Below are 22,519 nucleotides of genomic sequence, written 5' to 3'. Positions count from 1 at the left end.
CTCCTGCGTGGACATGTTGCGGACTCAGTGAGAAGACTCACACCACAGCACAAACTAGGATGAGGAGCGCTGTCCCTTTCTCTGCACGATAGGGCCCCCTGCTCTGTACGTTTAGCCCGGCGCCCTCCACCAATTCAGAGCTGCCCTGGCCACCCATGAAACACCCCTGTACTGGCCGGAACCAGCTCATGTTCTAGAATCTTGTTCTCTACAATGTCCTTCTTATTCTAGAATCCCACGGCTATTCCAGACTGGGTGCTCTAGAACCGGAGGGATTGGCTGCTCTTCCTGGACAGTGTCCGCTGCTCAAGCTCTGCCACCCGCCTTGAGTCTGTACTCCTGCCATGATGCGCTGGCGGGACCGTGTGGCTGTGCTCTTCTTCCCACAAGGCATGATTCTCACCATGGCCGCGCTGATGCTCTTCTTCATACACCTGGCTGTCTTTGCCAGCGACGTGCACAACTTCTGGGTCACCTACCGCTACGACCGCATGAGCTTCCGCTACACCGTCGTCCTGATGGTAGGCTGGGGCGGGGGCTCGAGAGGTGGTCTGGGGAGGCCCAGGGGCTGGTGGAAACCCCACTGTTGTGTCAGGGGCCACTTTCCCAAGGGATGGGGCCTACAGTTCTCCCAGGTGATCAGCATCTGCTGGGCCGCCATGGGGTCACTCTACGCGGAGATGACATATGACAAGTTTCTTCGCTGCTTTTCCCTGACCATCCTGAGTGAGTAGGGAAGGGACGTGGACTTAGGGGGAGGGGGGAGCTTTGGAACGCAGAGACACAGCAAGGAGGGGGCAGGCAAGGCTGATGGGGGCTCTCTCCTCTGCCCAGTGCTCAACGGGGCCATGTTCTTCAACCGCCTGTCCCTGGAGTTTCTCGCCATCCAGTACCGGGAAGAGAGCCACTGAAGCCTGGGACCCGGGCTGAGAAGGGGGAAGGAAAAGGCTGCTTCGGGTGTTTTAATAAAGTCTATCATTTATTTCCACCTGTTGGCTCCTTTTGGTTGGCGGGAAGAATGGGGAGGGGGGGGAAGCTGCAGACCCAGGAGGAGCAGGTCAAATGCTTGATCCGCAGGGACCCCAGGCCTAGCCTGCAACCACTCTGGTGGACTTGACTTTGGGTCTGGGATCTTAGTGTCTCAGGCTTGAGAGAGAGGAACAGAGAAGGGCCCCCCCAGACAGCCTCCCCTACCCACCTCCTCAGGCCCCCAGGTCCTAGGCTGGCCCAGCCATAGGCAAGGATTCAGGAGGGACCCACACGGATGTGAGGGTTCATGAGTGGGTCCAGGTTGGGGTCGCTGTCAGCAGCAGCCCGGCCCAGGCGAGACATGAGGGCCAGCAGGGCCAGGAAGCCCAGCAGCCCCAGCAGCAGCAGCAGCCCCGCCCGCTGCAGCAGGGTCAGCGGCCGCTTACGGGACCCAGCCCGGCTCCTGGGGGGGGGAGGGGAAAGTCAGGTCAGGTCTTAGGACCCTGGTGGCCCTGTGGCTGGGAGAGGAGTGCCAGCCACGACCCTTGTCTTCTGGCCCCAGTGCCACCAGCCCTGAGCCTTGTTTCCTCAAATGTGCCGTGGGGGCAGAGGGGGCGGCTCATCCCCGAGCCTGCCCGCTACAAGGATGATTGTGCAGCTCAAAGCAGCTGAGGTAACAGCTGTGTTCTGGAAGCCAGAATGTGTCAGGCGTAAGGGGAGTCACAAAGACCGGGGAGGTGTCAGAGCGGGAAGGGGCCTCAAGAGCCTGAGTCTGAACCTCATATGCAGCAGGTGAGGAAAGAGCTGGAGAGGGGCAGACCCCAGCCCAGGCCTCCATGCAGGGCCCCAACACCAGGTCCTGTTATTACCCAGGATAGGCCTCCTTTATCATGAAACCGTCCCCCAGGGCCTCTGGCTCTCACTTCCCCCACTCCCCGTTCCTAGCATCCTGCCCCACATGACCCCGTTTACCTGAGCAGCTGGGCCAGCCACCCCAGGGCTGGCCGGCGCCGGTACTTGTCATCATCACAATCCCGGTGGAGGCCTGGTGCCCGCTCATCATCCCGCGTGTCATACACCTTCCTCGGGGCTGAGGCTGCAGGGGCAGAGCCACCAGCATCCACAGGCTCAGGAAACTGGGCCAGAGAGGGGTGGGGATGGGGGAGGGCAGGAGACCCTGGCCCTTTTCAGCCTGACAGAGCATCTTGGGATCATGGGGAGGTGATGTCTGATGGAACAGGAAGGGTTCTGTGGGTGGGTGGATGGACTGCCGAGATCCCTCCGCATACCCACCCCCCATTCTATCCCCCTCTGGCCTGGACAATTCCCCAGCTCACCGTGAGTCAGAGGCTCGGGATTGCCCATGTGGATCACCGTGTGCTGTTCAGGCCGGCTCGGGGAAGCAGGGGGCCGGGGGACTTGGCTGTAGAAGGCTGGGGCAGCAGAAGCGCTGGCTGTCTCTTCCTGTTCGGGGCTACCGCTGGCTATGGGCAGGAAGAGAGCGGTAAGCAGGGTGGGGAGGCAAGGACCCCATTAGCAGTGGAGGCTACCACTTACCATTAAAGCTGGACCAGTCAGAGAACTCAGACGTGTTGAGGGGTTCAGGCTCTGGGCTCACCAGCTCGTCAATCTGGAGGAAAGAACTGATGTCACCAGTCTGCCCGGTGCTGTCCCCACCCACCCCTCTGGCCCAGGTGGGACCCAGGGCAGAAAGATTCTCACCAGAGGAAGACCCAGTCCTGCCCGGGCCCAGTTGACTGTGGCCAGCTTCTCTCTCAGCGCAGAGGCCACAGGGCCAGCCAGGTTGGTTGGAGGGAAGATGGGGCCACTGCAGCTGGGGCACTGGTAGCCAGCAGGTGCTGTGTTTCGGGGGAGCTGAGCAGCACGCTCATTGAGGCAGGCCCAGTGGAACAGATCTTAGAGCCCACAAAGTAGTGGAGGAGAGACATGAGGAAGACTCTTAGGACCCCTAGTCCACTAGCCCACTGCAGAGATATCTGCACACATATGTGTAAGCCCAGGGCTTACACAACCTCCTTCCCAGGTTGATTATATCAGTGTACCTTAAGACTTTGGTCTTCCTGGCCACCACTGTCTGACTAAGACCAGGCAGATGCTACCAGGCTGCCCAGCCCCTAGGGGCTCAGGGTAGGTGGGAAGAATATGCCACCTAACCTCTCCGGGAGTCCTCTCTGGACCTGCACTCATCACAAACTCACTGGGCTAAAAGCTCAAAAGGTTACTAGACATATACACAGGCACCTGTATGCGTGTACATATCCATCGGCACAAATGTACACGTTTATATACATGTAGTCAAACACAAGTGCCATCCCCTATATCCACACTTATGGGCACATTAACTCTCACATACACTCAAGTATGCTAACACCCAAGCATTCACACCCAGGAATTCTGCAAGCCCACAACACGCTCATATGTTCCTGTACAACACTGACCCATTCATTCACCCACAGTACCAACGAACACACTAACAGGTAAAGACACAACGCACATTTAACACATGCATATATAAACACACACTTACAGTGAGAAACACATATGTTAAGCTCACTCTTTTACACTAGTTCCTTCAAAAAGTGGAGCTAAGGCTCTTACAGCAGAGTCGGGTCAAGACCATGACACATGCCTCTGCTGACTTCTTTTAACTGACGTCACTGTGGGAAATTCAATTCCTCTCTGTGTAATGTTGGAATTAGAAATGGATCCTGAACGTCTGAGAGCCCCATGCTTTCAGCTCACTACAGGTACAGCCAGCTACTGCTCACAGCCACAACCACACCTGAGAGATTGGCAGGGAGGAAGCTAGGAGCTTAGTTTTTAGGGAAAAACACTAAGGCCTAGAAAGGGAAAGTGACTTGCCTGAGCTCACACAGCAATTAAGTTACCTAGTGGGACCAGAATCTGAGTTCCAGCCTCCCAAGCTTGAAGGTCTCACTGTCCTGCTGCTTGGGGAGCCGCTGGAAACCAGTCACACTGGTCTTGTCCAGATCCCCACCCCCAAGGTGCCCAGGCCTCACCATAACAGATGAGGCGGGTTGTCTCCCGAGCAGCCAGGGGTATGTTACACAGGCGGCAATTGGGGTTGTAATCGCTATCTTGGAGCCACTGCAGGTAGGACTGGACGATGCACTGAAGTGGGAGAAGGGGGTCACAACTGGAGCCAGGGCTCCACAGCCCATCTCCCCAAGGCCCAGGTGCCTCTTTTTCTGTCATCACAGAGGAGATTCATTCTTTTGTTTGACCAATCAATAAACATTCATTGAGCACATATGTGCCAGACTCTGTCTTAAGCACTGGGGATACAACAGTGAACAAAATAAACTAAGTCCCTGCCCTTGCGGAGCTTCCATTCTAGGGCCGGATCTTTCATAAATTTGGAGGAAAGTCAGTACGGCTTGCCCACCTAGCGCCCTGCTCAGTCTCTACTCTGAACACCCACCTTGGCGTGATTGGCTACCAGGCAGTGCTCGCAGACGTTGACCCGGTGTTCGAAGCAGAACAGGTTGGTCACCTTCCTCTTGGGGCACTTGCAAAGTCCCATAGTCGACCCTGAGGAAAGCGGCACAGTTGGCAGGGAGCCAGGTTCTGCTGACCTCTACACATTTACCAGCCCAGTTTGTTTCCACTTATTAACTTCCCTAGACACCGCTCGTATCCGCCCCAACACCAAACTCCTGCCCACCTTCCCTCTACATTCTGGGCCACGGCCCCTGCATAATCCCGCCTCCTGAGACACCCGCATTCGTCCCGCATCCCATCCTTGGGCAGGCCCCTCCATCAGTCTCTCCGATACCACCGGCCCCGCCCCCAGAGGTCCCTCCTGAGCCCCACCCCCTCCATGCCCCGCCCCCACCTTCTCCACAGACCCCACTCTCTGTGTTACTAATCGGCTGCGGCACCGGTCCTCACGGGCGCGAGCGCCGGTCCGAAGCGCGGAAGGTCAGACCGCGTTCAGCCAAGCTCTCGCCCAGCTCTCTTCAGCTCACAACGCTCCGATTATCCCTCGGCTGCCACGTCTCTTCCGGGTGCGGCGCGCGCTGATGACGTCAGAGTGACAGTGACCCCTCCCCTGTAGACGCTAGACATGGAGGAGGGTGGAAAAAGGAGTGATCGAAGCTCGCGGACCTCCCCCGTACATCACTTCCGCTTCCTCCCGGGCAAGGCGGGTAATTCGAACGTTTACCTTTCGGGTTGGCGCGCGCTCTGGTGGCGGCACCTGCGGCAGAGGGGATAGAGACCAAAGCTAGACATGTCCGAGAGACGAACCCGGTCCGGAGGGGCCGTCCAGTGCCCCGGTGAGCGGAGGGGGCGCGCGGGAAAGGGGGTTAAGCCTTTTGAGGGACGCAGTTCGGTGAGGAACGCCACCCCACCCCCCGCCCTCGAAGGCTCTCTCGTCTCCTGGCCAGGAAGGCGCCCCCAAAGGGCCTGTTTGGGAATCTTCTCTCTCTTTCTTCAGAACCTGTTGTCTAGACTCTGAGGCCGAGTCCTCCCCTACCTCCTAAATTTTTCTGATTGCAGGACCCAGCGCCCCAACTCCCACTCGGTCTCTGCGGAGGTCCCAGCGGAAATCAGGCTCTGATCTCCCAAACACCCTTCCGGAAGTCTGTCCTAAGGTGAGCCTCAGGTTCCTCCTGCTCTGGAAGCCTCTGGGCTAATAGAGACCTCATGTTCACTCCTCTTCTCCAGGCGCCTCAGGAGGCTCCAGTCAGAAAACCCATCGTCTTGAAGAAGATCGTGGCCCATACTGTAGAGGTGAGGGCTGAGAGAGGAGTTGTAGGTGGAGAGCCAGGATCGGGAGTCGGCTGTGTGATCAACTCGTCTCCACAGATCCCATCCATTAACTCTCCTCGAAGAAGCCCCCGGGTAAGTTCATTTTCATTTCTTAGTTAAGGGGAATCCAGGACAGACACTCTAGAGCTGGGGCGGGATATAATGGCTGCTCATGTCTCGTGGCTCCGCTGGTAAAGAATCCGCCTGCAATGCGGGAGACCTGGGTTCAATTCGTGGGTTGGGAAGATCCCCTGGCAAAGGGAAAGGCTACCCACTCCAGTATTCTGGCCTGAAGAATTCCATGGACTGTATAGTCCATGGAGTCACGAAGAGTTGGACACAACTGAGCAACTTTCACTTACTCACTCATGTCTGCCCAGGGAGTTGTTTTTGCTGTATTTTGAAACAATTTGCCTTTGGACACCTGCATATGTTGCCAGGCTTGCTTACTTCTTACACACTTGGTGCGTTTAATGCCCTGGTATTCTCTACCATTTTCCTTTTAAAGTTGAGCTGGGTCTTACTACTCTTTTTTCTTTTTAGCCTCTTTTTCTCAGTAACTTATAATGTCTTGAACTGTTTTAGCCGAAGTTATTGTTAAAGGTGTCTCATTCACAGAAGATCTGTACGTGAAGATATAATGAATGAGAAATGTTACCTGCCTTTGAGTAGCTCACGAGGCTTGTAGTCAACTGGGGAGAAAAACAAGTGATAACACAGTATGCTGAGGACTGTAATAAAGAAAGTAGTAGATGCTGTAAAGATACCTAACCCAGACCAGGTAGCTCAGGGAACGTTTCACAGAGGTGTTTGAGCTGAGTCTTTGAAGACAAGTTAGCAGTGTTCCAGGCGAAGGAAGCTGTGCTTGTAGACGCCTGGAGTCCACAAGGAAATGCGCAAAGTTTCAGGAAGAGCACTTTTGGTGCGTCTGCAGTAGACCTTGTCAGGAGAGGGAGTGTGCTGAGCCGGAGCAGATCCTGATGAACTTGGACTTCATCCTTCGTTCTGTGGGCAGCTTTGGAGAGTCTCAAGGTAGTGACTGAGGCAGCCTTGGGTGTTATAGAAAGATCCTTCTTGGGTCTGGTTGGAGAATGGGTTGGAGAAAGCCTTCTGGGGACTCCAAGACCAAGTAGAAGGACATCAGAGGAGTCCTAAAGTGAGACATTGGGTGCATGAAGTAAGGTAAAAGCAGAGCGTTGCTGGAGTACTGCTGGAGAGCCCCATCACACAGGACTCAGCTCAAAGGATACCTCCTCCCGGAAGCCTTCCCGATAGGCCTCATGAATAGCCAAGAGTACTTTGTTTGTCTTGAGGGCAGGCTTCTGTCTCCCTGACGGTGGCCATTCTTATTGGTTGAATGATAGATTCATGAGATATTGGACCAAAAAAATGTGCAAGGACTTGGATGGCTGTAGGGACTGACAGAGTGGTAGTCTGGGTGACCCTCCTTTTGTTCAGCATCCCTTTTACTAAGACTGATGGGATAGATTCCCCAGAGCCTAGAGCCAGGAAATGTCTCATGATAACGTAATTCTTTTAAACCACAAGGGTCACTAAATTTGTCCTGTTTCTCACCTTAGTTATCAGAAAGCTCAGTGTCAAGTTTTGTGAAAGTCAGTTGAGTCTTTATGTATTGAACACCTACTCCATGCAGGGCTCTGCTGAAGGTGCTGGGCGTAGGCCAGGTCAACCAGACAGGTGAAGACACCTGCTCACGTGTGACATGCACATTCTAGCTGAGGTCTCAGCCAACCAGCAAACAGTCAAAATCAGGTAGTGATCTCGCTGGCCAGGAAAGGGGTGACAGGCAGAGGTAAGGAGGGGCTGGCCTCCGTTCCATGGTAAAGGACCATCTCTCTGAGGAAGCAGCTCTAGAGCTGAGACTGGAATTATGAGAAACCAGTGTGTGAACATCTTAATACACATGTCAGATTAAGCATTTTCCTGTTCACAACCTTGCCATGGCTCCCTGGGCCTCCCCTTGAATAGTGGCCTGCAAAACATGCCCTAAAACACCCGCGTTACCTCTCGAATCCCATCATCAGTTCCTCGGCTCACTCCCTCTCACTTCACCCTCACTGCCCTTCTTGTTCCTTGACCCTGACTGGCACAGTTTCACCTCAGGACTTTGCACTTTCTGTTCTCTGCCTAGGACAGTTCTCTGGATGACTGACTCCTTTGCTTCCTTCAAGTGCTACCTGTATCTCGGTGAGGCCTACATTGACCTACACCTATCCCGTGCACCCCATGTACGCTCCATCCTGTTCTGTTTTTTTCCCAAGGTGCTTAGCACCTCTAACATGTGACACGATTCCCCCTGTGTCTTTTTTCCCACTAGAATGGAAGCCCTGTGGAAACAGGTGTGTATTCTTTGTTTTCTTCCCTGCTGTCTTCCCAGTGCCTGGCAGGTGACCAAAAAGGACTTAGTGACTGGATGGACATTTTAGATCCTTGGGCCTTTCTTGAAGTCAGTAACACAGTTAAATAACTGGGAGGCATTCTCTCTTCTGTCCTGCTACAGATTGCTTCTTTATTGGAGAAAGAAAACAACCCTCCTAGCAAGAAGCTTACTAAGGAGGACCTCTTCCAGACCTGCAGTGTCCCTGTCACCGCCCCCTCCACTCCTGTGCTATGCCCCGTGAATGCTGAGTCCAACTCCTGGAAAGGAGACTTGGACGCCAGAGACTTGGAAATGTCAAAGAAGGTCAGGCGCTCGTACAGCCGCCTGGAGACTTTGGGCTCTGCGTCCACCTCCACCCCAGGCCGCCAGTCCTGCTTTGGCTTTGAGGGGCTGCTGGCAGCTGAAGACTTGGCTGGAGTCTCGCCAGTGGTGGATTCAAAGTTAGCTGAGGTCCCCAGGGTTTCTGTGAAGCCCTGGGCCCCAGACACAACTCTCCCTGGAATCTCCCCTCTGGTTGTGAAAGAGAAACGAAAGAAGAAAAAGGTGCCGGAGATCTTGGTGAGTGAGGGGCAGGGGTCTTCCTCTGCTACCACTCCAGACACACGGGGAGACACATCAGGACACGGGCAGGGCAGGGGCTCAGCCCTGGCTATTGTGGTGGAAAGGCAGTGCCTGCAGAGTATGGGTGGAGACGCACAGCTGACGTGCCCCCTTCGCCACTCACTTGCCCTCCATTTCTCTTCCCCCAGAAATCGGAGCTGGATGAATGGGCTGCGGCCATGAATGCTGAGTTTGAAGCCGCTGAGCGCTTTGATCTCCTGGTTGAATGAGATGAAGTGGGGGTGTCCCTGGCCAGACTCTGCCCTCCTCCTGTTGTACATAGTTCCCTCTCCTTGTGGAAAAGACGCTTGGGGTCCCCTACCCTGGTCTTGTTCCCCACGCATGTGCTGTTGCTGCACGTGGGGCCTGTCCTCTGGGGGTTGGTGCAGCGGCGGCAGCCATCCGAGCTTCCAGAAGGGGGACCTCCCTGGCTCAGCATCGCATTGGTGTCCCGTCTGTCGTCAGTGACCTACCATCCTTTCCCCCCACCTCCCAGAGTATCCCAGCCAATTTCCAGTCAGGCCACAGACTAGGGAGCAGGCATCACTGGCCCAGCCAGAGGAGGTTAAAGGGCTGGGGGTCGGGGGGAGAGAGGGCACCTCTCTGCTCCTATGGGGAAGTGCCGCTCTTCTGCACCAGCCCACCAGAGACAGGTGCGGGGGCCATGGCCAGCCTCTGGCTTTCTCTACTGAGTCATCTCTGCTGGGGCTTGGTTCCCCTCCTTGAGCCCATCTAGGTAGTGAAGCTTGGGTTTCCTCTTAGATTCTGTAGATGGTCCGGGAGCACTGAACCCATGGATTGGAGAAGTACTATCTGTGAGGAAGAATCTGGACCCTGGGCCTATAGAGTCTTTTTTGTAGGAGAGAGGGAGGCCTTGGTTGCGTCTCAGACGGTAAATGTCTACTACAAGGAAGCTGTATTTTATAGTTCTGTGTGTTGCTGCTGAGATGTTGGGTTAAATGCAGGCTGATGGAGCAACAGCTGCTTGAGGTGAAAAAGGTGTCTCGAGAAAACGTAGAACCTGAGGCTCAGGGATTCTGGGGCGATGCCTGCAGTGGCCTGGGAAGGGGCCTATGGCTGAAGGCGCCTGCTCTTGTTACTCATACCTGTTTTTTACAAAGTGTACAGTCTACTCAGCTCTAGAAGAAAAACTTTGGGGTTGTATGGTCCTGGTGACCTTAGTGTTTTGTAAAGTTCTAGGAAGCTTTCCTCACGTGCCAGAAAGGGGCCAGGTTGAGAGCAGCTTTAACTTTCAGCTTCCTTAGCGTCCTCTCACACGAGGACCCTGCCTGAGGTAGGTACTAGGAGTTGAGCTCGGGGGAGGAAGGGGTCATCTCATTGTCTCTGGTGAGCCGCATGCCCCCTCCCTTGTTTCTCTTTTCTCAATATTGGTAAAAGGTGAGCTTGCAATGGCTGCCCAACCACAGCTTCCGCTGTAGCCCAGGCCACTGTACCTTTTGATGATTATGGATTCATGGAAGTAGAAGCTAAGAGGAGTGCAGAGGGGCTAGTGGATAGCAGAGGACATCAGGGAAGATGAGTGTTTGCTTGGTTAGGGTCCCTTAAATGGCACAGGCCTGGTGGGTATCAATTAAGCTCTGCAAGGCTGAGGAGCCCTAGGCTACCTGTCCGGTGCTTCATGCTTTGTCACGCAAGCCCCTTTGCCAGGGTGAACCCAGACGCCCTTGAACTGGACTGTACCTGGAGAGTTGTCCTCGCTGACTGGCAGGACAACTCCTGGGAAATGTCTTTGTCCTGAAAGCCGGAAGTCACCAGATGATGTTCAGTTGATGTTGTTACTACAGACTTTTCTCTGTCCCTGAAAAACTAAGAATAGAGTTGAAGAGAAAACTGGGACTTCTTTTCAAAATTAAAACAAACAAAAAAAGTTTCTGCCTGTTCATAGACTCTTTTCTTTTGTTGGCTCAAAGCAGAGCTGAGGGTGTGGGACCCAGGAAACCATGCTTTCTTTGGGCTGCTTGTCTGTTTTTAAGGGGGACTGCCAGCCTGGCTTCCAGTAGCCCTGTGGTAGATCACTCCCACCCCCAGGTCTGTGTTTTCTGTCCAGTCACTCCTCCAAGAAGGGGAGCCCCATACCCTCATGTCCCAGCAGGAAAGAAGTCGGGCTGGGGTGAGGCTGCTAAGAGCTCCACTCTTAGCACCTGGGCACCAACCCTCCACCCCTTCCTGAGTCCAGCTCTTACCCTGCTTCCTCTTCCTGACAGATTCCTGTGAAGGAGCCAGTTCCTCACTGGCTCATCCTGGGTGCTCGACAGCAGTGGGTGCAGAATGCCCTGGGGAGCTAGTCAAAGCTGTGATTCCCAGGAATTCTCCCACCAGGCCAGAGGAGGCCCAGGGACATAAATGCATCTTTATGCAGGTGGCACACCCACTCCCTTTCCTCATCCTTTCTATGCTTGCCCTTGCCTCCTCGTTTTTAGAGTAAATGCGCCACCTCCTTGCTCAAGACTGCCTAGGTTTTTTTTTTTTTTTTTTGCTATACTGAGTCTTCCTTGCAGCGTGCAGGCTTCTTTAATTGCAGTGTATAGGCTCTCTAGTTGTGGTGTGTGGGTTTAGTTGCCCAGCGGCATGTGGGATCTTAGTTCCCTGACCAGGGATTGAACCTGCATCCCCTGCATTGGAAGGTGGATTCTTAACCACTCCACTACCAGGGAAGTCTCAAGATTTTACTAGTCTTTATCTCCAAACCATACGTCTCTACTGAGCTCAAACTGGAATCTAGAACTGTCTTCTAAAACTATCTCAACTCAGAAGTCATCTCAAATTCAGCTCATCCACCAACGTGCCTTTTCTGTGCTCCTGTTATTATCAACACCACCTGCTGACCCAGTCACACAGCCAGGAACCTGGGGTCATCTGTAGGTCTACCCTCTCCTTCACCCCATCCCATCAGCCAAAACCTCCTCAACACCCCTCCATCCCACCTCTATGGCCCCTGGACATTTGCCCTGGCCTCCTAGTGGATCTCCTTAGAATGAGTTCTAAGAGACAAAATATGATGCTGTTTCTCTCCTGCTTAAAACCCTTTGATACAATAATCCCACACGTTATCTGACTCAGTCCTTAACAACAGCCCTGTGTATTATGTGGATTTCTGTCCACTGTACCATCAGGCAAGTCCAGAGTGGTGGTTTGGTTTTTTTTTTTTAATTTATTGTGACAAAGTACATAACATAAAATTTACCATTTTAAGCATCTTAAGTGTACAGTTTGGTAGCATTAAACACACTCACAACGCTGTGCAGCCATCACCATCATTCATCTCTAGAACCTTTTCATCCTCCCAAAGTGAAACTGTCCCTGTTAGACAGTAAGTAATTCCCTATTCCCTATTGCCTCAGCTTCTGGCACCCACCATCCTACTTTCTGTCCATGAGGAGCCAGAGAATGTTTGCCCTTTTGTGTCTCATTTCTTTCTTAAAAGTTTTTGAAACTTTGTTTATTTTTATTTTGGCTGCACTGGGTCTTCATTGTCCACTCTGGCTTAGGTGCCCTGTGGCACACAGGATCTTACATTGGAAGGTGGATTCTTAACCACTGAATCACCAGCGACATTCCTTTATGTCTCATTTCACTTACCCTGTTTTCAAGGTTCATCCATGTGACAGCATGTGTCAGAATCAATTCCTTTTGAAGACTGGATAATATTCCATCGTACCTATTGTATATAACAAAAATGTATATTGATACAATTCACTTCTGGGTACAATATCCAAAAGAAGTGAAAGCAGGGTCTCAAGATATTTGCCACCCGTGTTCATAGGAACATTATTCACAGTTGCCAAAAGTTGGAAATAGCACAGATAACCATCGATGGATGAATGGATAAAATGTAATATATACATTTTTGTATATTCTATTGTACCTCTAAGTACACGAGTTTGATCTTTGGTCCAGGAATATCCCACGTGCTGCAGAGCAACTAAACCAGTGTGTTACAGCTGCCTAGCCTGTGCTCTAGAGCCCACGAGCTACACTGAGCCCGTGTGCAGCTGCTAGCCCATGTGCTTAGAGCCTGTGCTCTGCGAAAGAGAAGCCACCGCGATGAGAAGCCCACAATGAAGAGTAGCCCCTGCTTGCTGCAACTTGAGAAAGCCTGCGTGCAGCAACAAAGACCCAGCACAACCCCCCCAAAAATAAAAGCAGCCATGAGGAAAACACCCTTTGATGCCTTCCCATTGTCCATGCAGTCGTGTAATGGATGTTATCAGGTTTTGGCTGCCGAGAGTGTCAACCCCTACAAATGGCCCAATAGCAAGACCTGCTTTTCTCCTTGGGCATGAAGGGGTCAGATACTTGCTTGCCCTGATCCCAGCGACCAGAACATGCGCATCTGACCTGAGTCAACCAGTCAGACTGCATGAGGACCTGGACCGAGGACCAGGAGGAGAGGGAAGGATTGTTGAGGATGCAGTGAGGTGAAGGCCTCACAGGCCCGGTGGCAGCCCTGGACCTCTGTGGTCCAGTGTGGAGATGACAGAGCACTCCGGTTGGGTCCTGTGGTGGGGTCCTCATGTGGTTCTGGCAGCCAGCATCCCACATCTCTGGCCCTTTGAGTCTTCCTCAGAGTTCCGTGACTCCCCAGTATCCTTCCTTGTTTGCTCAAATTACCCAGTGCTGTTTTCTCTTATTTGCAACCCAGAGCCCTGCTGGTCCAGACTGCTTGCTGGCACTCATGAGGACTCCAGGGTGAGGCTGCTGGCCAGGTCTCCAGTGTAGGGTCCAGAGACCCAGCGCAGGCCTTGAGCTGCTGCAAGGTCCTCACCTGCTGAGTTCCGCCTTGATTAGGTGTGGCTTTGGCTCAAGTGTCACATCTGCTCAGTCTTTCCTACCCGCCTGTCCCAAGGGTTCAATCCCTGATCCAGGAGGATCCCACGTGCCTCGGGCAACTAACCCCCTGGGCCACAACTACTGAGCCCACGGGCCCTAGAGCCTGTGCTCCACGACGAGAGACGCTACCACAATGAGAAGCTCGTGCACCGCAACTGGAGAGTAGCCCCCACTCATTGCAACTAGAGGATAGCCCATGAAGTAACAAAGACCCAAAACAGCCAAATATAAATAAATAAACATTAAAAAAAAAAACTATAGGCTTCCCAGATATCAGAAAATAGAGCATTCCTGTGAAACCTTTTGTAAACCGAAATGGTGTAAAGTGAAGCAGTTACCTTAGGACACAACAGCTTGCTAACAGAGGCATAGCATAAATCGAGGTGGAGCACAGATGCTCACGGTGCTGCGATGGGTGCAGTTTCTGGTGGAGTTGCTTGGCAGGGCTATTCTGGCTGCTTGGAGTGCAAGCTGCCTCCAAAACTGCTCCCTGCAAAACCAACGCTGAACGCTGTTTTTGCTGCTTACCTTTTTTCCTAAAAATGAGAATTTTCTCCAGTTTCCTAAAACTGAAAATTTCTTTCAGTTAGCAAGAACAGGTGCTAGTGTTAGGTCTTTTCATAAAAGCAAGTGGCATAAAGTGAACTTTGGAAAAGTGGGGAATAGCTGTCCCCATCTTGTCGTTTTGATGAGAATGAGAGGAAATGATATGAGTAAAGTGCATAGTACATGATAAGTACTCAGTGAACAATAGTTATTTACAGGTAGACCTGACCACGCCCACCTTTCTAACTCTCCAGACCATGTGCAGACCCCTCGCAGCACCTTAAAGCTCGCAGTCTGTCTGTTGGACACACACATTTACACGGTAGTCTGAGCTCTGAGGGTGGAAGCGGAAGCAGTCATATTTAGCTCTCCTCCCAGCGTCCAGGCACATGAGGGATGAAGAGGGGTGATGCTTTCCCTCCAGCCTGGCCCATGGCAGCTCACAGCCTCCTGGAGAGCTTCGAGCACCCTGGAGGAAAGAGAGGGCCAGGGTGAGTCGAAAGCAGTGGCACCTGGGTGGCCTGAGGCAAGCATGAGACCTCAGCACCCCCCACCCCCAGTACGAACCCTGGACCCAACCACAGGGTTCACACTGATCCCCATGGCCCTGGGTGTAGACTTCACTCTCGCACAGGACAGCTCCCTACCCAGCCCCCACCCCTCCCCCGCCTCTGAGTCCTGAGTCCTGAGCCCCTGTGACCTGCCACCTCTTCACGCTTGAATGAAGAGGCTTGAAGGCCTTGGCTTGAATGGTCCTGAGAAGGCTGCCTTCCCCACTCCCACCACCAGCCTGTGTGCTCCCACCACGTGACTGGCAAGTTGCCAAACTCTGACAGCCATCAGACTGGAACTCAGAAAGCCCTGGTTCTGAACCCCACCTTTGTCTTCTGAGACCACAGCCAAGTTATTTAGCCTCTTCGAGTCTCGCTTTTCTCATGAAAAGTGGAGCTGATTCCACCTCTATGACTGAGTTGCTCTGGTCAACTGGTTGTCCAGGTTGATGGTCACACGCATAGCTCCTGGTAGAATATGTAGTAACTGACCCCTGGCATCCTTATATGAGGTCCATAACAGACTCCCCAAAGGAGGGAATTCCTTTTTGTATCCTCTCCACATTCAGGGCAGGGCCCGGTACAAAATCAAGGCTCACTGAATATTTGTGGAGTGGAATTCCAGTTGAGCTATTTCAAATCCTAAAAGATGATGCTGTGAAAATGCTGCACTCAATATGCCAGCAGATTTGGAAAACTCAGCAGTAGCCACAGGACTGGAAAAAATCAGTTTTATTTCCATTCCCAAAGAAAGGCAATGCCAAAGAATGCTCAAGCTACTGCACAATTGCACTCATCTCACATGCTAGGAAAGTAATGCTCAAAATTCTCCAAGCCAGGCTTCAGCAATATGTGAACCGTGAACTTCCAGATGTTCAAGCTGAATTTAGAAAAGGCAGAGGAACCAGAGATCAAATTGCCAACATCTGTTGGATCATTGGAAAAGCAAGAGAGTTCCAGAAAAACATCTACTTTTGCTTTATTGACTTTGCCAAAGCCTTTGACTGTGTGGATCACAACAAACTGTGGAAAATTCTGACAGAGGTGGGAATACCAGACCACCTGACCTGCCTCCTGAGAAACCTGTATGCAGGTCAAGAAGCAACAGAATGAATGTGGAACAACAGACTGGTTCCAAACTGGGAAAGGAGTACATTAGGGCTGTACATTGTCACCCTGCTTATTTAACTTATATGCAGAATACATCATGTGAAATGCTGGGCTGGCTGAAGCACAAGCTGGAATCAAGATTGCCGGGAGAAATATCAATAACTTCAGATATGCAGATGACACCACCTTTATGGCAGAAAGTGAAGAAGAAATAGAGTCTCTTGATGAAAGTGAAAGAGGAGAGTGGAAAAGTTGGCTTAAAACTCAACATTCAGAAAACTAAGATCATGGCATCTGGTCCCATCACTTCATGGCAAATAGATGGGGAAACAGTGGAAACAGTGAGCGACTTTATTGGTGGGCGGGGGGCCTCCAAAATCACTGCAGATGATGACTGTAGCCATGAAATTAAAAGACACTTGCTCCTTGGAAGAAAAACTATGACCAAGCTAGACAGCATATTAAAAAGCAGAGACATTACTTTGTCAACAGAGGTCCGTCTAGTCAGAGCTATGGTTTTTCCAGTAGTCATGTATGGATGTGAGAGTTGGACCATAAAGAAAGCTGAGCACTGAAGAATTGATGCTTTTGAATTGTGGTGTTGGAGAAGACTCTTGAGAGTCCCTTGGACTGCAAGGAGATCCAACCAGTTCATCCTAAAGAAAATCAGTCCTGAATATTCTTTGGAAGGACTGATGCTGAAGCTGAAACTCTAATACTTTGGCCACCTGATGCAAAGAACTGACTTATTGAAAAAGACCCTGATGCTGGGAGGGATTGAGGGCAGGAGGAGAAGGGGACGACAGAGGATGAGATGGCTGGATGGTATCACCGATGCAATGGACATGAGTTTGAGGAGGTTCTGGGAGTTGGTGATGGACAGGGAAGCCTGGTGTGCTGCAGTCCATGGGGTCGCAAAGAGTCGGACACAACTGGGCGACTGAACTGATACCTGTTTTATAGGCTAGGAAACTGAACCTGAGTGCTTGGGGCTGCCCCATCTTTGAACTGCAGAGCGAGACTCCAACGTGGGTCTATGGATTTTCAGCTTGGAGCTGTCTTCTGTCTAAATCTGAATTAATCACCTCAATCACTGGCTTGGCCAGTGGGACCCTGATGGGGCACCAAGGGAATGCCAGGCATTCTCTGGGAAAGTGCTCAATGGCCTGGGGGAGAGAGCTTTCATACAGTCGGCTGTTAGACAGCCAAGCTGAGTCTGATGTGGAACCAAAGGGAAGTCAAAGAACTAGTGACCCTGGACTCCCTATCGTGTTACAACTTTCCATATTTCTTATTATTCAGATACTCTCCTATATCTCCACTCATCTTCTCCAATACTTTCTGGTTACTAATTCTAGCCAGAAAGCTGTTCGTGCCTCCCAGTTTCCTCTGATGGGCACCAATAGGTGGGCGTGGCGTTAGGGTTGCCCACAAAAATATGCAGGATTCCTGGTTAAATTTGAATGTCAGATAAACAATGAACGTAATCATGTCCCAAATTCAATAAATAATAATCTTGCAGGACAAGTATGTCCCTTGCAATATTTGGAACATCATCATACTAAAACAAAACTCATTGTTTATCTGGCACTCAGATTTAACCAGGCATCCTGTATTCTATTGGGCGACTCTGTGTGGTGCATTGGTGCATAGCATATGCAAACCATGTGAGGCCTGCGTTTGTGGCCGGACAGTGTCTCATGGTCACCTTCCACGGTACAACTCAGAGTAGACACTTATCACAGGCAGCAGTCATGAATGCCACTCTCCTTCACCCTCAAGGCCCTGAGCTTCTGCCCCCAGGGTCTCCTCCTCCCATCCATCTGCCCAGCCACGGGCTCAGACAATCAACACAAACACCCAAAGATCTCCCACACTGACTCTAAAATCTTGGCTCCCGGTTCACTGATGCTGACTAGAAATACGGAGACAGAGTTTGGAGGAAAAAAGGAAGAGTAGCTTTATTCTTTGCCAGGCAAAGAGGAAACCGCAGGCCAGCACCTCAAGAACTGTGCCCCCAGAAAAGACAGGTTTTATATCCTAATGAAAGTCTTGCGGTTTTTTTTTTTTTTTCCTTTTGCAAGATTTCAAAACAGGGACTTCCCTGATGGTCCAGTGGTTAAGAATCCACCCTCCAATGCAGGGAACTCAAGTTTGATCCCTGATCTGGGAAGATCCCACATGCTGCGGAGCAACTAAGCCTGTGTTCGTAGAGCCTGTGCTCTGCAACAAGAGAAGCCACCACAATGAGAAGCCTGAGTACTGCAGCAAAGACAAGCTCCTGGTGGCCGCAACTAGAGAAAGCCCGTGTGCAGCAATGAAGACCCAGCGCAGCCAAAATAAATACGTAAAATTTTAAAAGAGAAATAGATTTTTTTTTTTTTTCAATTTCAAAACAGCCACAGCTGGCATCAGGCAGATGGTAACTGGGATTAGTCTTTTCTGGTTATCAGCCCGTGACCGTCTTTCTGAAATGAAGAATGCTACGGAAGAATGTAGGGGAGAAGAGTGCCGGGTGCAGAGTGTGATTCACGTGGAGTCAGTAATTTGCTCTGTTTAGCTTTGTGAAGGACAAGTCCAGCTACAAGTTGTTTGTTAGCTTTTGTAACACTAAAGAATACCCAAGATTGCCTAACTATTTCAGGCCTGTTTGTGCTGTTTCCCCAGCCTGTTCATTTTTTTCTTAGTTATCAGAAAAGTCTCATTTCTATCTTTGCTGCCACAAATTCCCCACCATTACTTCATTCCCTCCATATCAATGGAGGAAGGAAATGGGGCATGGTTCTCACCTGGCTGAGGACAAAGCTTCAGTTTTATTCCACTTGACAAACACCAGGTCTCTGGCCCAGGGGCCCATCTATCTCCTACTTCAACTCTTCCTTGTCCCCTGGAGGCCACAGCCCAGGCCTGCTCACCCTGGCTCTCAGTGGGAGCACCCCCGTCTGAATGTGTAATGTCCGTTGGCATCGTCCTGCCCAAGCCACTTCCTCTTTTGGATTGCCCTTCTTCCTTCTCTGGCCAAGACACCCCACTCGTAGATCAAGCAGCACCCACTGGTGGAGTCTTTCTGGATCTCCTAAGCCAAGTGGCCCTCTCAGTCAAGGCTTTCTTTACAGGCTTCTGGATGGCACATGTCCCTAACACAGTGGGCATCTGAGAGCCTAGGCCACCCCTGCCCCCCATCTCTGGGGGCTTCTGGGCAGAACTTGGTCACAATCATCTATCTGTATGGTCTCAGTATCCAGCGTAACGCTTGGCTCAAGGACAGAGTTTGGTGGACCAGTGTTTACTGGAGACCATTAACCTCAGAGTGGATTGCATTCTATCGCAATCATAAGTCATTGCTTACTTCCCTCTCCTTGTATTTGGGCCCTTTAGGCAAGTTTCAGTTTTTCTTCTGGCTGTCAGTTGGCTACTGTGGACCTCTGTGTGAATTATTTTTATTTCTTTTGGAGATGTTTCTAAAGCAAAGTTTCCAAGCAAAGTTACCAGGAACACCTTGCATTTGCAAGAATTCAGTTGACAAGATACCATTACTGTATAGCTTTGGTAGGGTTGCCAGATAAAACACAAGACACCCCAGTGAAATTTGAATTTCAGATGAAAAACAAACTTTTTAAAGTATGAGTGTGGCTTGTTCAATGTTTGAGATATGCTTGAAAAAATGACCATTTATTCTGAAATTCAAATTTCACTAGGTGTCCTATATTTTACCTACTGAGGCCGCCCCAAGAAAAGCAGGGGAGGCTGGAAAGGGGAGACCAGCGGGATGGTGGGGGTGGCTCACCAAGTGAGTTACCATCTCCCTCAGTGTCCCTGGGATGGACAAACAGCCCACTCAGAGCCCGAGGAGAAGCCAGCGCCGCCACCTGCTGCGGAGCAGAAGTCAGAAGACACTCAGATCTCCGGAGAGCCGGATACAGAGGTGACCGGACCTCCCAAGGCCGAGGGCAGCGGGGGCGGGGGGGCTGGAGAAATTCTTCTCCTTCCTGGAGGGAGGCCTGAACCCCTCGCCACTGTGCCCATCCTCTGACTGTCGGGTGTGGGAAGACCCCAGTTCTCAGGTGGCCAGCCAGCCTCATGCCGCCTCAGTCACCAGGGCACCCTCTCTGCCAAAGCCATCTTTTTCAGATTCTTCAGAGCAGCAGCTGGGCCAGGAGCAGGAAGCCAGCACCACATTCTTGTTTACCCTCCTGACCGCAACTGAGCCCGCCAGCGACCCTGCAGAGTAAGGCCACGTGAGCCGGGTGAGAGGGGAGGGGGCGGAGGGTGCCTCTCCGCCATCAACATTCAGACCTGGGCCAGGACTCAGCCCTAGGGCATGTGTGTGGGGGTGGCTCAGGCAAGACTGAAGAAGCCTGGGCCTTGGGCTGGGTTCCCCCTCTGCTCACCCCACCCTCCCCAGCCTCCAGCCTCAGGTCCAATCCTCACTGTGCACCCACCCAGGGACTTGGACCTCCAGGTGTCCCAGTTCCTGGATAAGGAAGACTGGGGCCCGCAGCGGACCTCAAAGGAAATGAGCCATTTGCAAAATGTTTGCCTGAGGTGAGCCGGACCGGGGCAGGTGGGGACAGGGAAGGGGACAGGGTTTCCCAGAATGGAGTGCAGGGCCTGGGGCTTGATGTAAGTTGGCGCCTTCACTGGGCCCTCTTCCTTCCCTCCTTCCCTTTCCTGCTCTCTGTTCTGCTCTGGGTGACCTCCTTACTAGCCAGTAGGTCCCTTCCCTCTCAAGCATCAATGGCTTGTATGTCCTGTCCCAGAGGAGTGGGGGCCACAGCCCTTTCCCATCAATGTGCCCATGTGCCCGATTAGCGGGAAGTCTATGATGTTGCCTGCAAGGGGCTGCCATCTTTAAATGTCCAAGAACTTGAGAGGTATTTTGTTCTGTGGAGAAAGGGGATGGGGGTGGTCAGTTCTCTGGATGTCAGGTTCTGCAGCTTAGGTCTGCACAGTCCCATGGCCGCTTGTTTATCAGTGGCGATGTCAGGGTCCAAACTCCACCTGGAGACAGAGGTCTTGGGGTGGGAGGAGTGTGACAGTCATTCCCCAAGGCTGCAGGAGATTCCCACAGCCATGGATCTGAGTGGTCAACGCATATTCATCTACAGCTGGCCAAGGAGCTCGGGCCAGGCTAATTCCACATAGAAACCACACAGAACCCTGCCACAGCCCCCACTGCAGACCAGAGGGGTGGGCTGCTAGCCCAAGCCTCCTTTAGAGGGTTCCCGGGCCAGTACATGCAAGGCAGCAGCCGGATATCCCCTTGCTAAAGAAAAGAAGCAGGATTCATCTGCCTCTAGGTCCCCTGCTGCCAGTCACAAGGGAGAGATGAATTCCCTCCCTGCCTTTGGCTTTGCCAGAACCAGACCGGGCTCCTGGTGAATCCCTGGGCTTGTGGCTATTCCAGATCAGGAGCTCATGGGGGGCTGCCTAGGACAAGTCTGGGGGCTGAGGGGGCGGGTCTCCCTTTCAACCCTAGGCTTCGGGAGTCGCTCAGCACTATCCAAGCCGACAATCTGGCTCTGGGGGAGAAGCTTCGAGACCTGGTGAGACCTCAACCCAGGACCCACCTCCTTTGTGGTGCCCCCTCCCCACCTCCCAGCCCTGCTCCTGGGCAGGCCCCTGGCAGGCCGTCCTGCCTGGTGTCGTCTACCCACCTCTGGCCCCTGCAACCCTTTGTTCCAGCCTGACTCCTTGTATAAAAGCCTGAAAGAGGAAGCAAGGGCCATCCTGGAGGGAGAGAAGGCCATCCAGGAGGAGGGTAAGGCCTTTCAGGAGGAGGGTAAGGCCATCCAGGAAGGAGTCCAGGCTGTCCAGGAGGAGGCGCTGTTCCAGGTACCAGGAACTCCACCCAGCTCTGGGTGGGGTGAGACGACCAGCTTGCCTAGCGCCACTCAACTGGTTCCCCACTGTCTGCAGCAACCCAGCTCCCAGATGGCAGGACTGGTCATCCTGCAGCCTGACCGTGCCCTCAACAGCAGAAACACATGTCAGCCCTAGGCCCTAGCTGAGCTGAGGCTGGAGACAGCACATCTCCTTGAGGAGCCCCCCTGGCTGTTCCTCTCCAGCTCCCCGCAGTAAACTTTACCAAATCTGAGCCATGGCTCCCCCTGCCTGTGTGTGGGCCCTGGGAATCGGAGCCCACCAGCTCCAAGTAGGCCATCCTCCAACATCCTCCACCTCCCTGGGTCCTGAGCTGCCCCCACCCCAGAGGAGGCTCCAGATCTGGCTGTTATCATCCTCAAGGTCAGCGATCCTGTGATAAGCGCTGGGGTGGGACTGGAAGGGGGCCGCACCCTCTCCTTGGGAGGCTGGAAGCCCCAGGTCTAACTCCAAAGGGCAGATTAGGGAGGGGCGGGAAGAGCCACTTTCCACCCTGTGGCCTTGGATGAGTCTCTTCTTTTTTGTCAGTCAAGTCATGGGGGAGGGGGGAGTGAGAGCCCCAAAGGGGCCCCAAACCCACATACTTCAGGCCTGGAAATGCTGCTGGAATTTGAATTCCCACTCCCACCTCCAACCAGGGTCTCCTGGGGCCCCGCCCTGAGACCTGCTCCCCTTCACCAATGATGGTCTTCCTGTCCTGAGTCATAGATTCCACCCCTACCTCATCCATGGACCCGAGTGTCCAGCTGTGGTCCCTGTGCCCTGGCCACTGACAGGCCCTCAGGGCTTGTACCCCTCATCTTCATTGCCCTCA

The 22,519-nt window shown here is 52.5% G+C and overlaps 3 protein-coding genes across 14 annotated transcripts in view; 2 read left to right on the top strand and 1 right to left on the bottom strand.

Moving 5' to 3' along the window:
- TMEM262 (transmembrane protein 262) overlaps nt 1-1,117 on the top strand; it is a 4,353-nt gene extending 3,236 nt beyond the window's left edge. The window contains exons 1-3 of one of the 2 annotated variants that reach the window (XM_061406929.1): nt 1-521; nt 627-694; nt 835-1,117. The exon at nt 1-521 is cut by the window's left edge and continues 886 nt beyond it. In XM_061406929.1, the coding sequence (XP_061262913.1) occupies nt 345-521; nt 627-694; nt 835-1,117 (528 nt within the window). In that variant the 5' untranslated portion in view covers nt 1-344. Of the gene's footprint in view, nt 522-626; nt 727-834 lie in introns of both variants that reach the window. The other variant, XM_061406928.1, reaches the window with a different exon arrangement.
- ZFPL1 (zinc finger protein like 1) lies at nt 959-4,992 on the bottom strand. 5 transcript variants are annotated; one of them, XM_061406916.1, is made up of 8 exons: nt 4,903-4,992; nt 4,433-4,542; nt 4,011-4,122; nt 2,692-2,885; nt 2,527-2,599; nt 2,307-2,453; nt 1,942-2,065; nt 959-1,432 (listed from the first exon to the last, which is right to left on the bottom strand). In XM_061406916.1, exons 2-8 carry the CDS (start codon nt 4,532-4,534, stop codon nt 1,246-1,248), a joined length of 939 nt encoding a protein of 312 aa, XP_061262900.1. In that variant the 5' UTR covers nt 4,535-4,542; nt 4,903-4,992; the 3' UTR covers nt 959-1,245. The 5 variants fall into 5 exon arrangements, with proteins under 5 accessions (XP_061262900.1, XP_061262897.1, XP_061262898.1 ...); XM_061406913.1 differs by having other exon boundaries at nt 4,860-4,950; XM_061406914.1 differs by having other exon boundaries at nt 4,847-4,937.
- An 83-nt stretch (nt 4,993-5,075) lies between these two features.
- Nucleotides 5,076-21,919, top strand: CDCA5 (cell division cycle associated 5). 7 transcript variants are annotated; one of them, XM_061406900.1, is made up of 10 exons: nt 5,076-5,159; nt 5,512-5,606; nt 5,680-5,856; nt 8,285-8,722; nt 19,634-19,747; nt 19,941-20,050; nt 20,269-20,367; nt 21,302-21,368; nt 21,508-21,657; nt 21,742-21,919. In XM_061406900.1, the coding sequence occupies exons 1-10, from the start codon at nt 5,078-5,080 to the stop codon at nt 21,820-21,822; spliced, it is 1,413 nt and encodes a 470-aa protein (XP_061262884.1). In that variant the 5' UTR covers nt 5,076-5,077; the 3' UTR covers nt 21,823-21,919. The 7 variants fall into 7 exon arrangements, with proteins under 7 accessions (XP_061262884.1, XP_061262882.1, XP_061262886.1 ...); XM_061406901.1 differs by lacking the exon at nt 5,076-5,159 and adding an exon at nt 5,166-5,288; XM_061406898.1 differs by having other exon boundaries at nt 21,508-21,919.
- Nucleotides 21,920-22,519: the final 600 nt, after the last annotated feature.

This window comes from Bos javanicus, chromosome 29 (genome assembly GCF_032452875.1).
Source record: "Bos javanicus breed banteng chromosome 29, ARS-OSU_banteng_1.0, whole genome shotgun sequence".
Lineage (NCBI taxonomy): Eukaryota > Metazoa > Chordata > Mammalia > Artiodactyla > Bovidae > Bos > Bos javanicus.
Note: the sequence above shows the minus strand (reverse complement) of the source record. Positions and strands in the feature narration are given on the sequence as shown.

Excerpts from the sequence above, each read along its gene's own strand:
- ZFPL1 (XM_061406916.1), bottom strand. The coding sequence starts at position 4,534 with ATGGGACTTTGCAAGTGCCCCAAGAGGAAGGTGACCAACCTGTTCTGC. Across the intron at positions 2,454-2,526 it reads TGACTGGTCCAGCTTTAATG|CCAGCGGTAGCCCCGAACAG; the intron begins GTAAGTGGTAGC and ends TCCTGCCCATAG. Across the intron at positions 1,433-1,941 it reads TGGCTGGCCCAGCTGCTCAG|GAGCCGGGCTGGGTCCCGTA; the intron begins GTAAACGGGGTC and ends TCCCCCCCCCAG.
- CDCA5 (XM_061406898.1), top strand. The coding sequence starts at position 5,078 with ATGGAGGAGGGTGGAAAAAGGAGTGATCGAAGCTCGCGGACCTCCCCC. Across the intron at positions 5,160-5,511 it reads CTTCCTCCCGGGCAAGGCGG|GACCCAGCGCCCCAACTCCC; the intron begins GTAATTCGAACG and ends TTCTGATTGCAG. Across the intron at positions 20,051-20,268 it reads CCCGCCAGCGACCCTGCAGA|GGACTTGGACCTCCAGGTGT; the intron begins GTAAGGCCACGT and ends GCACCCACCCAG.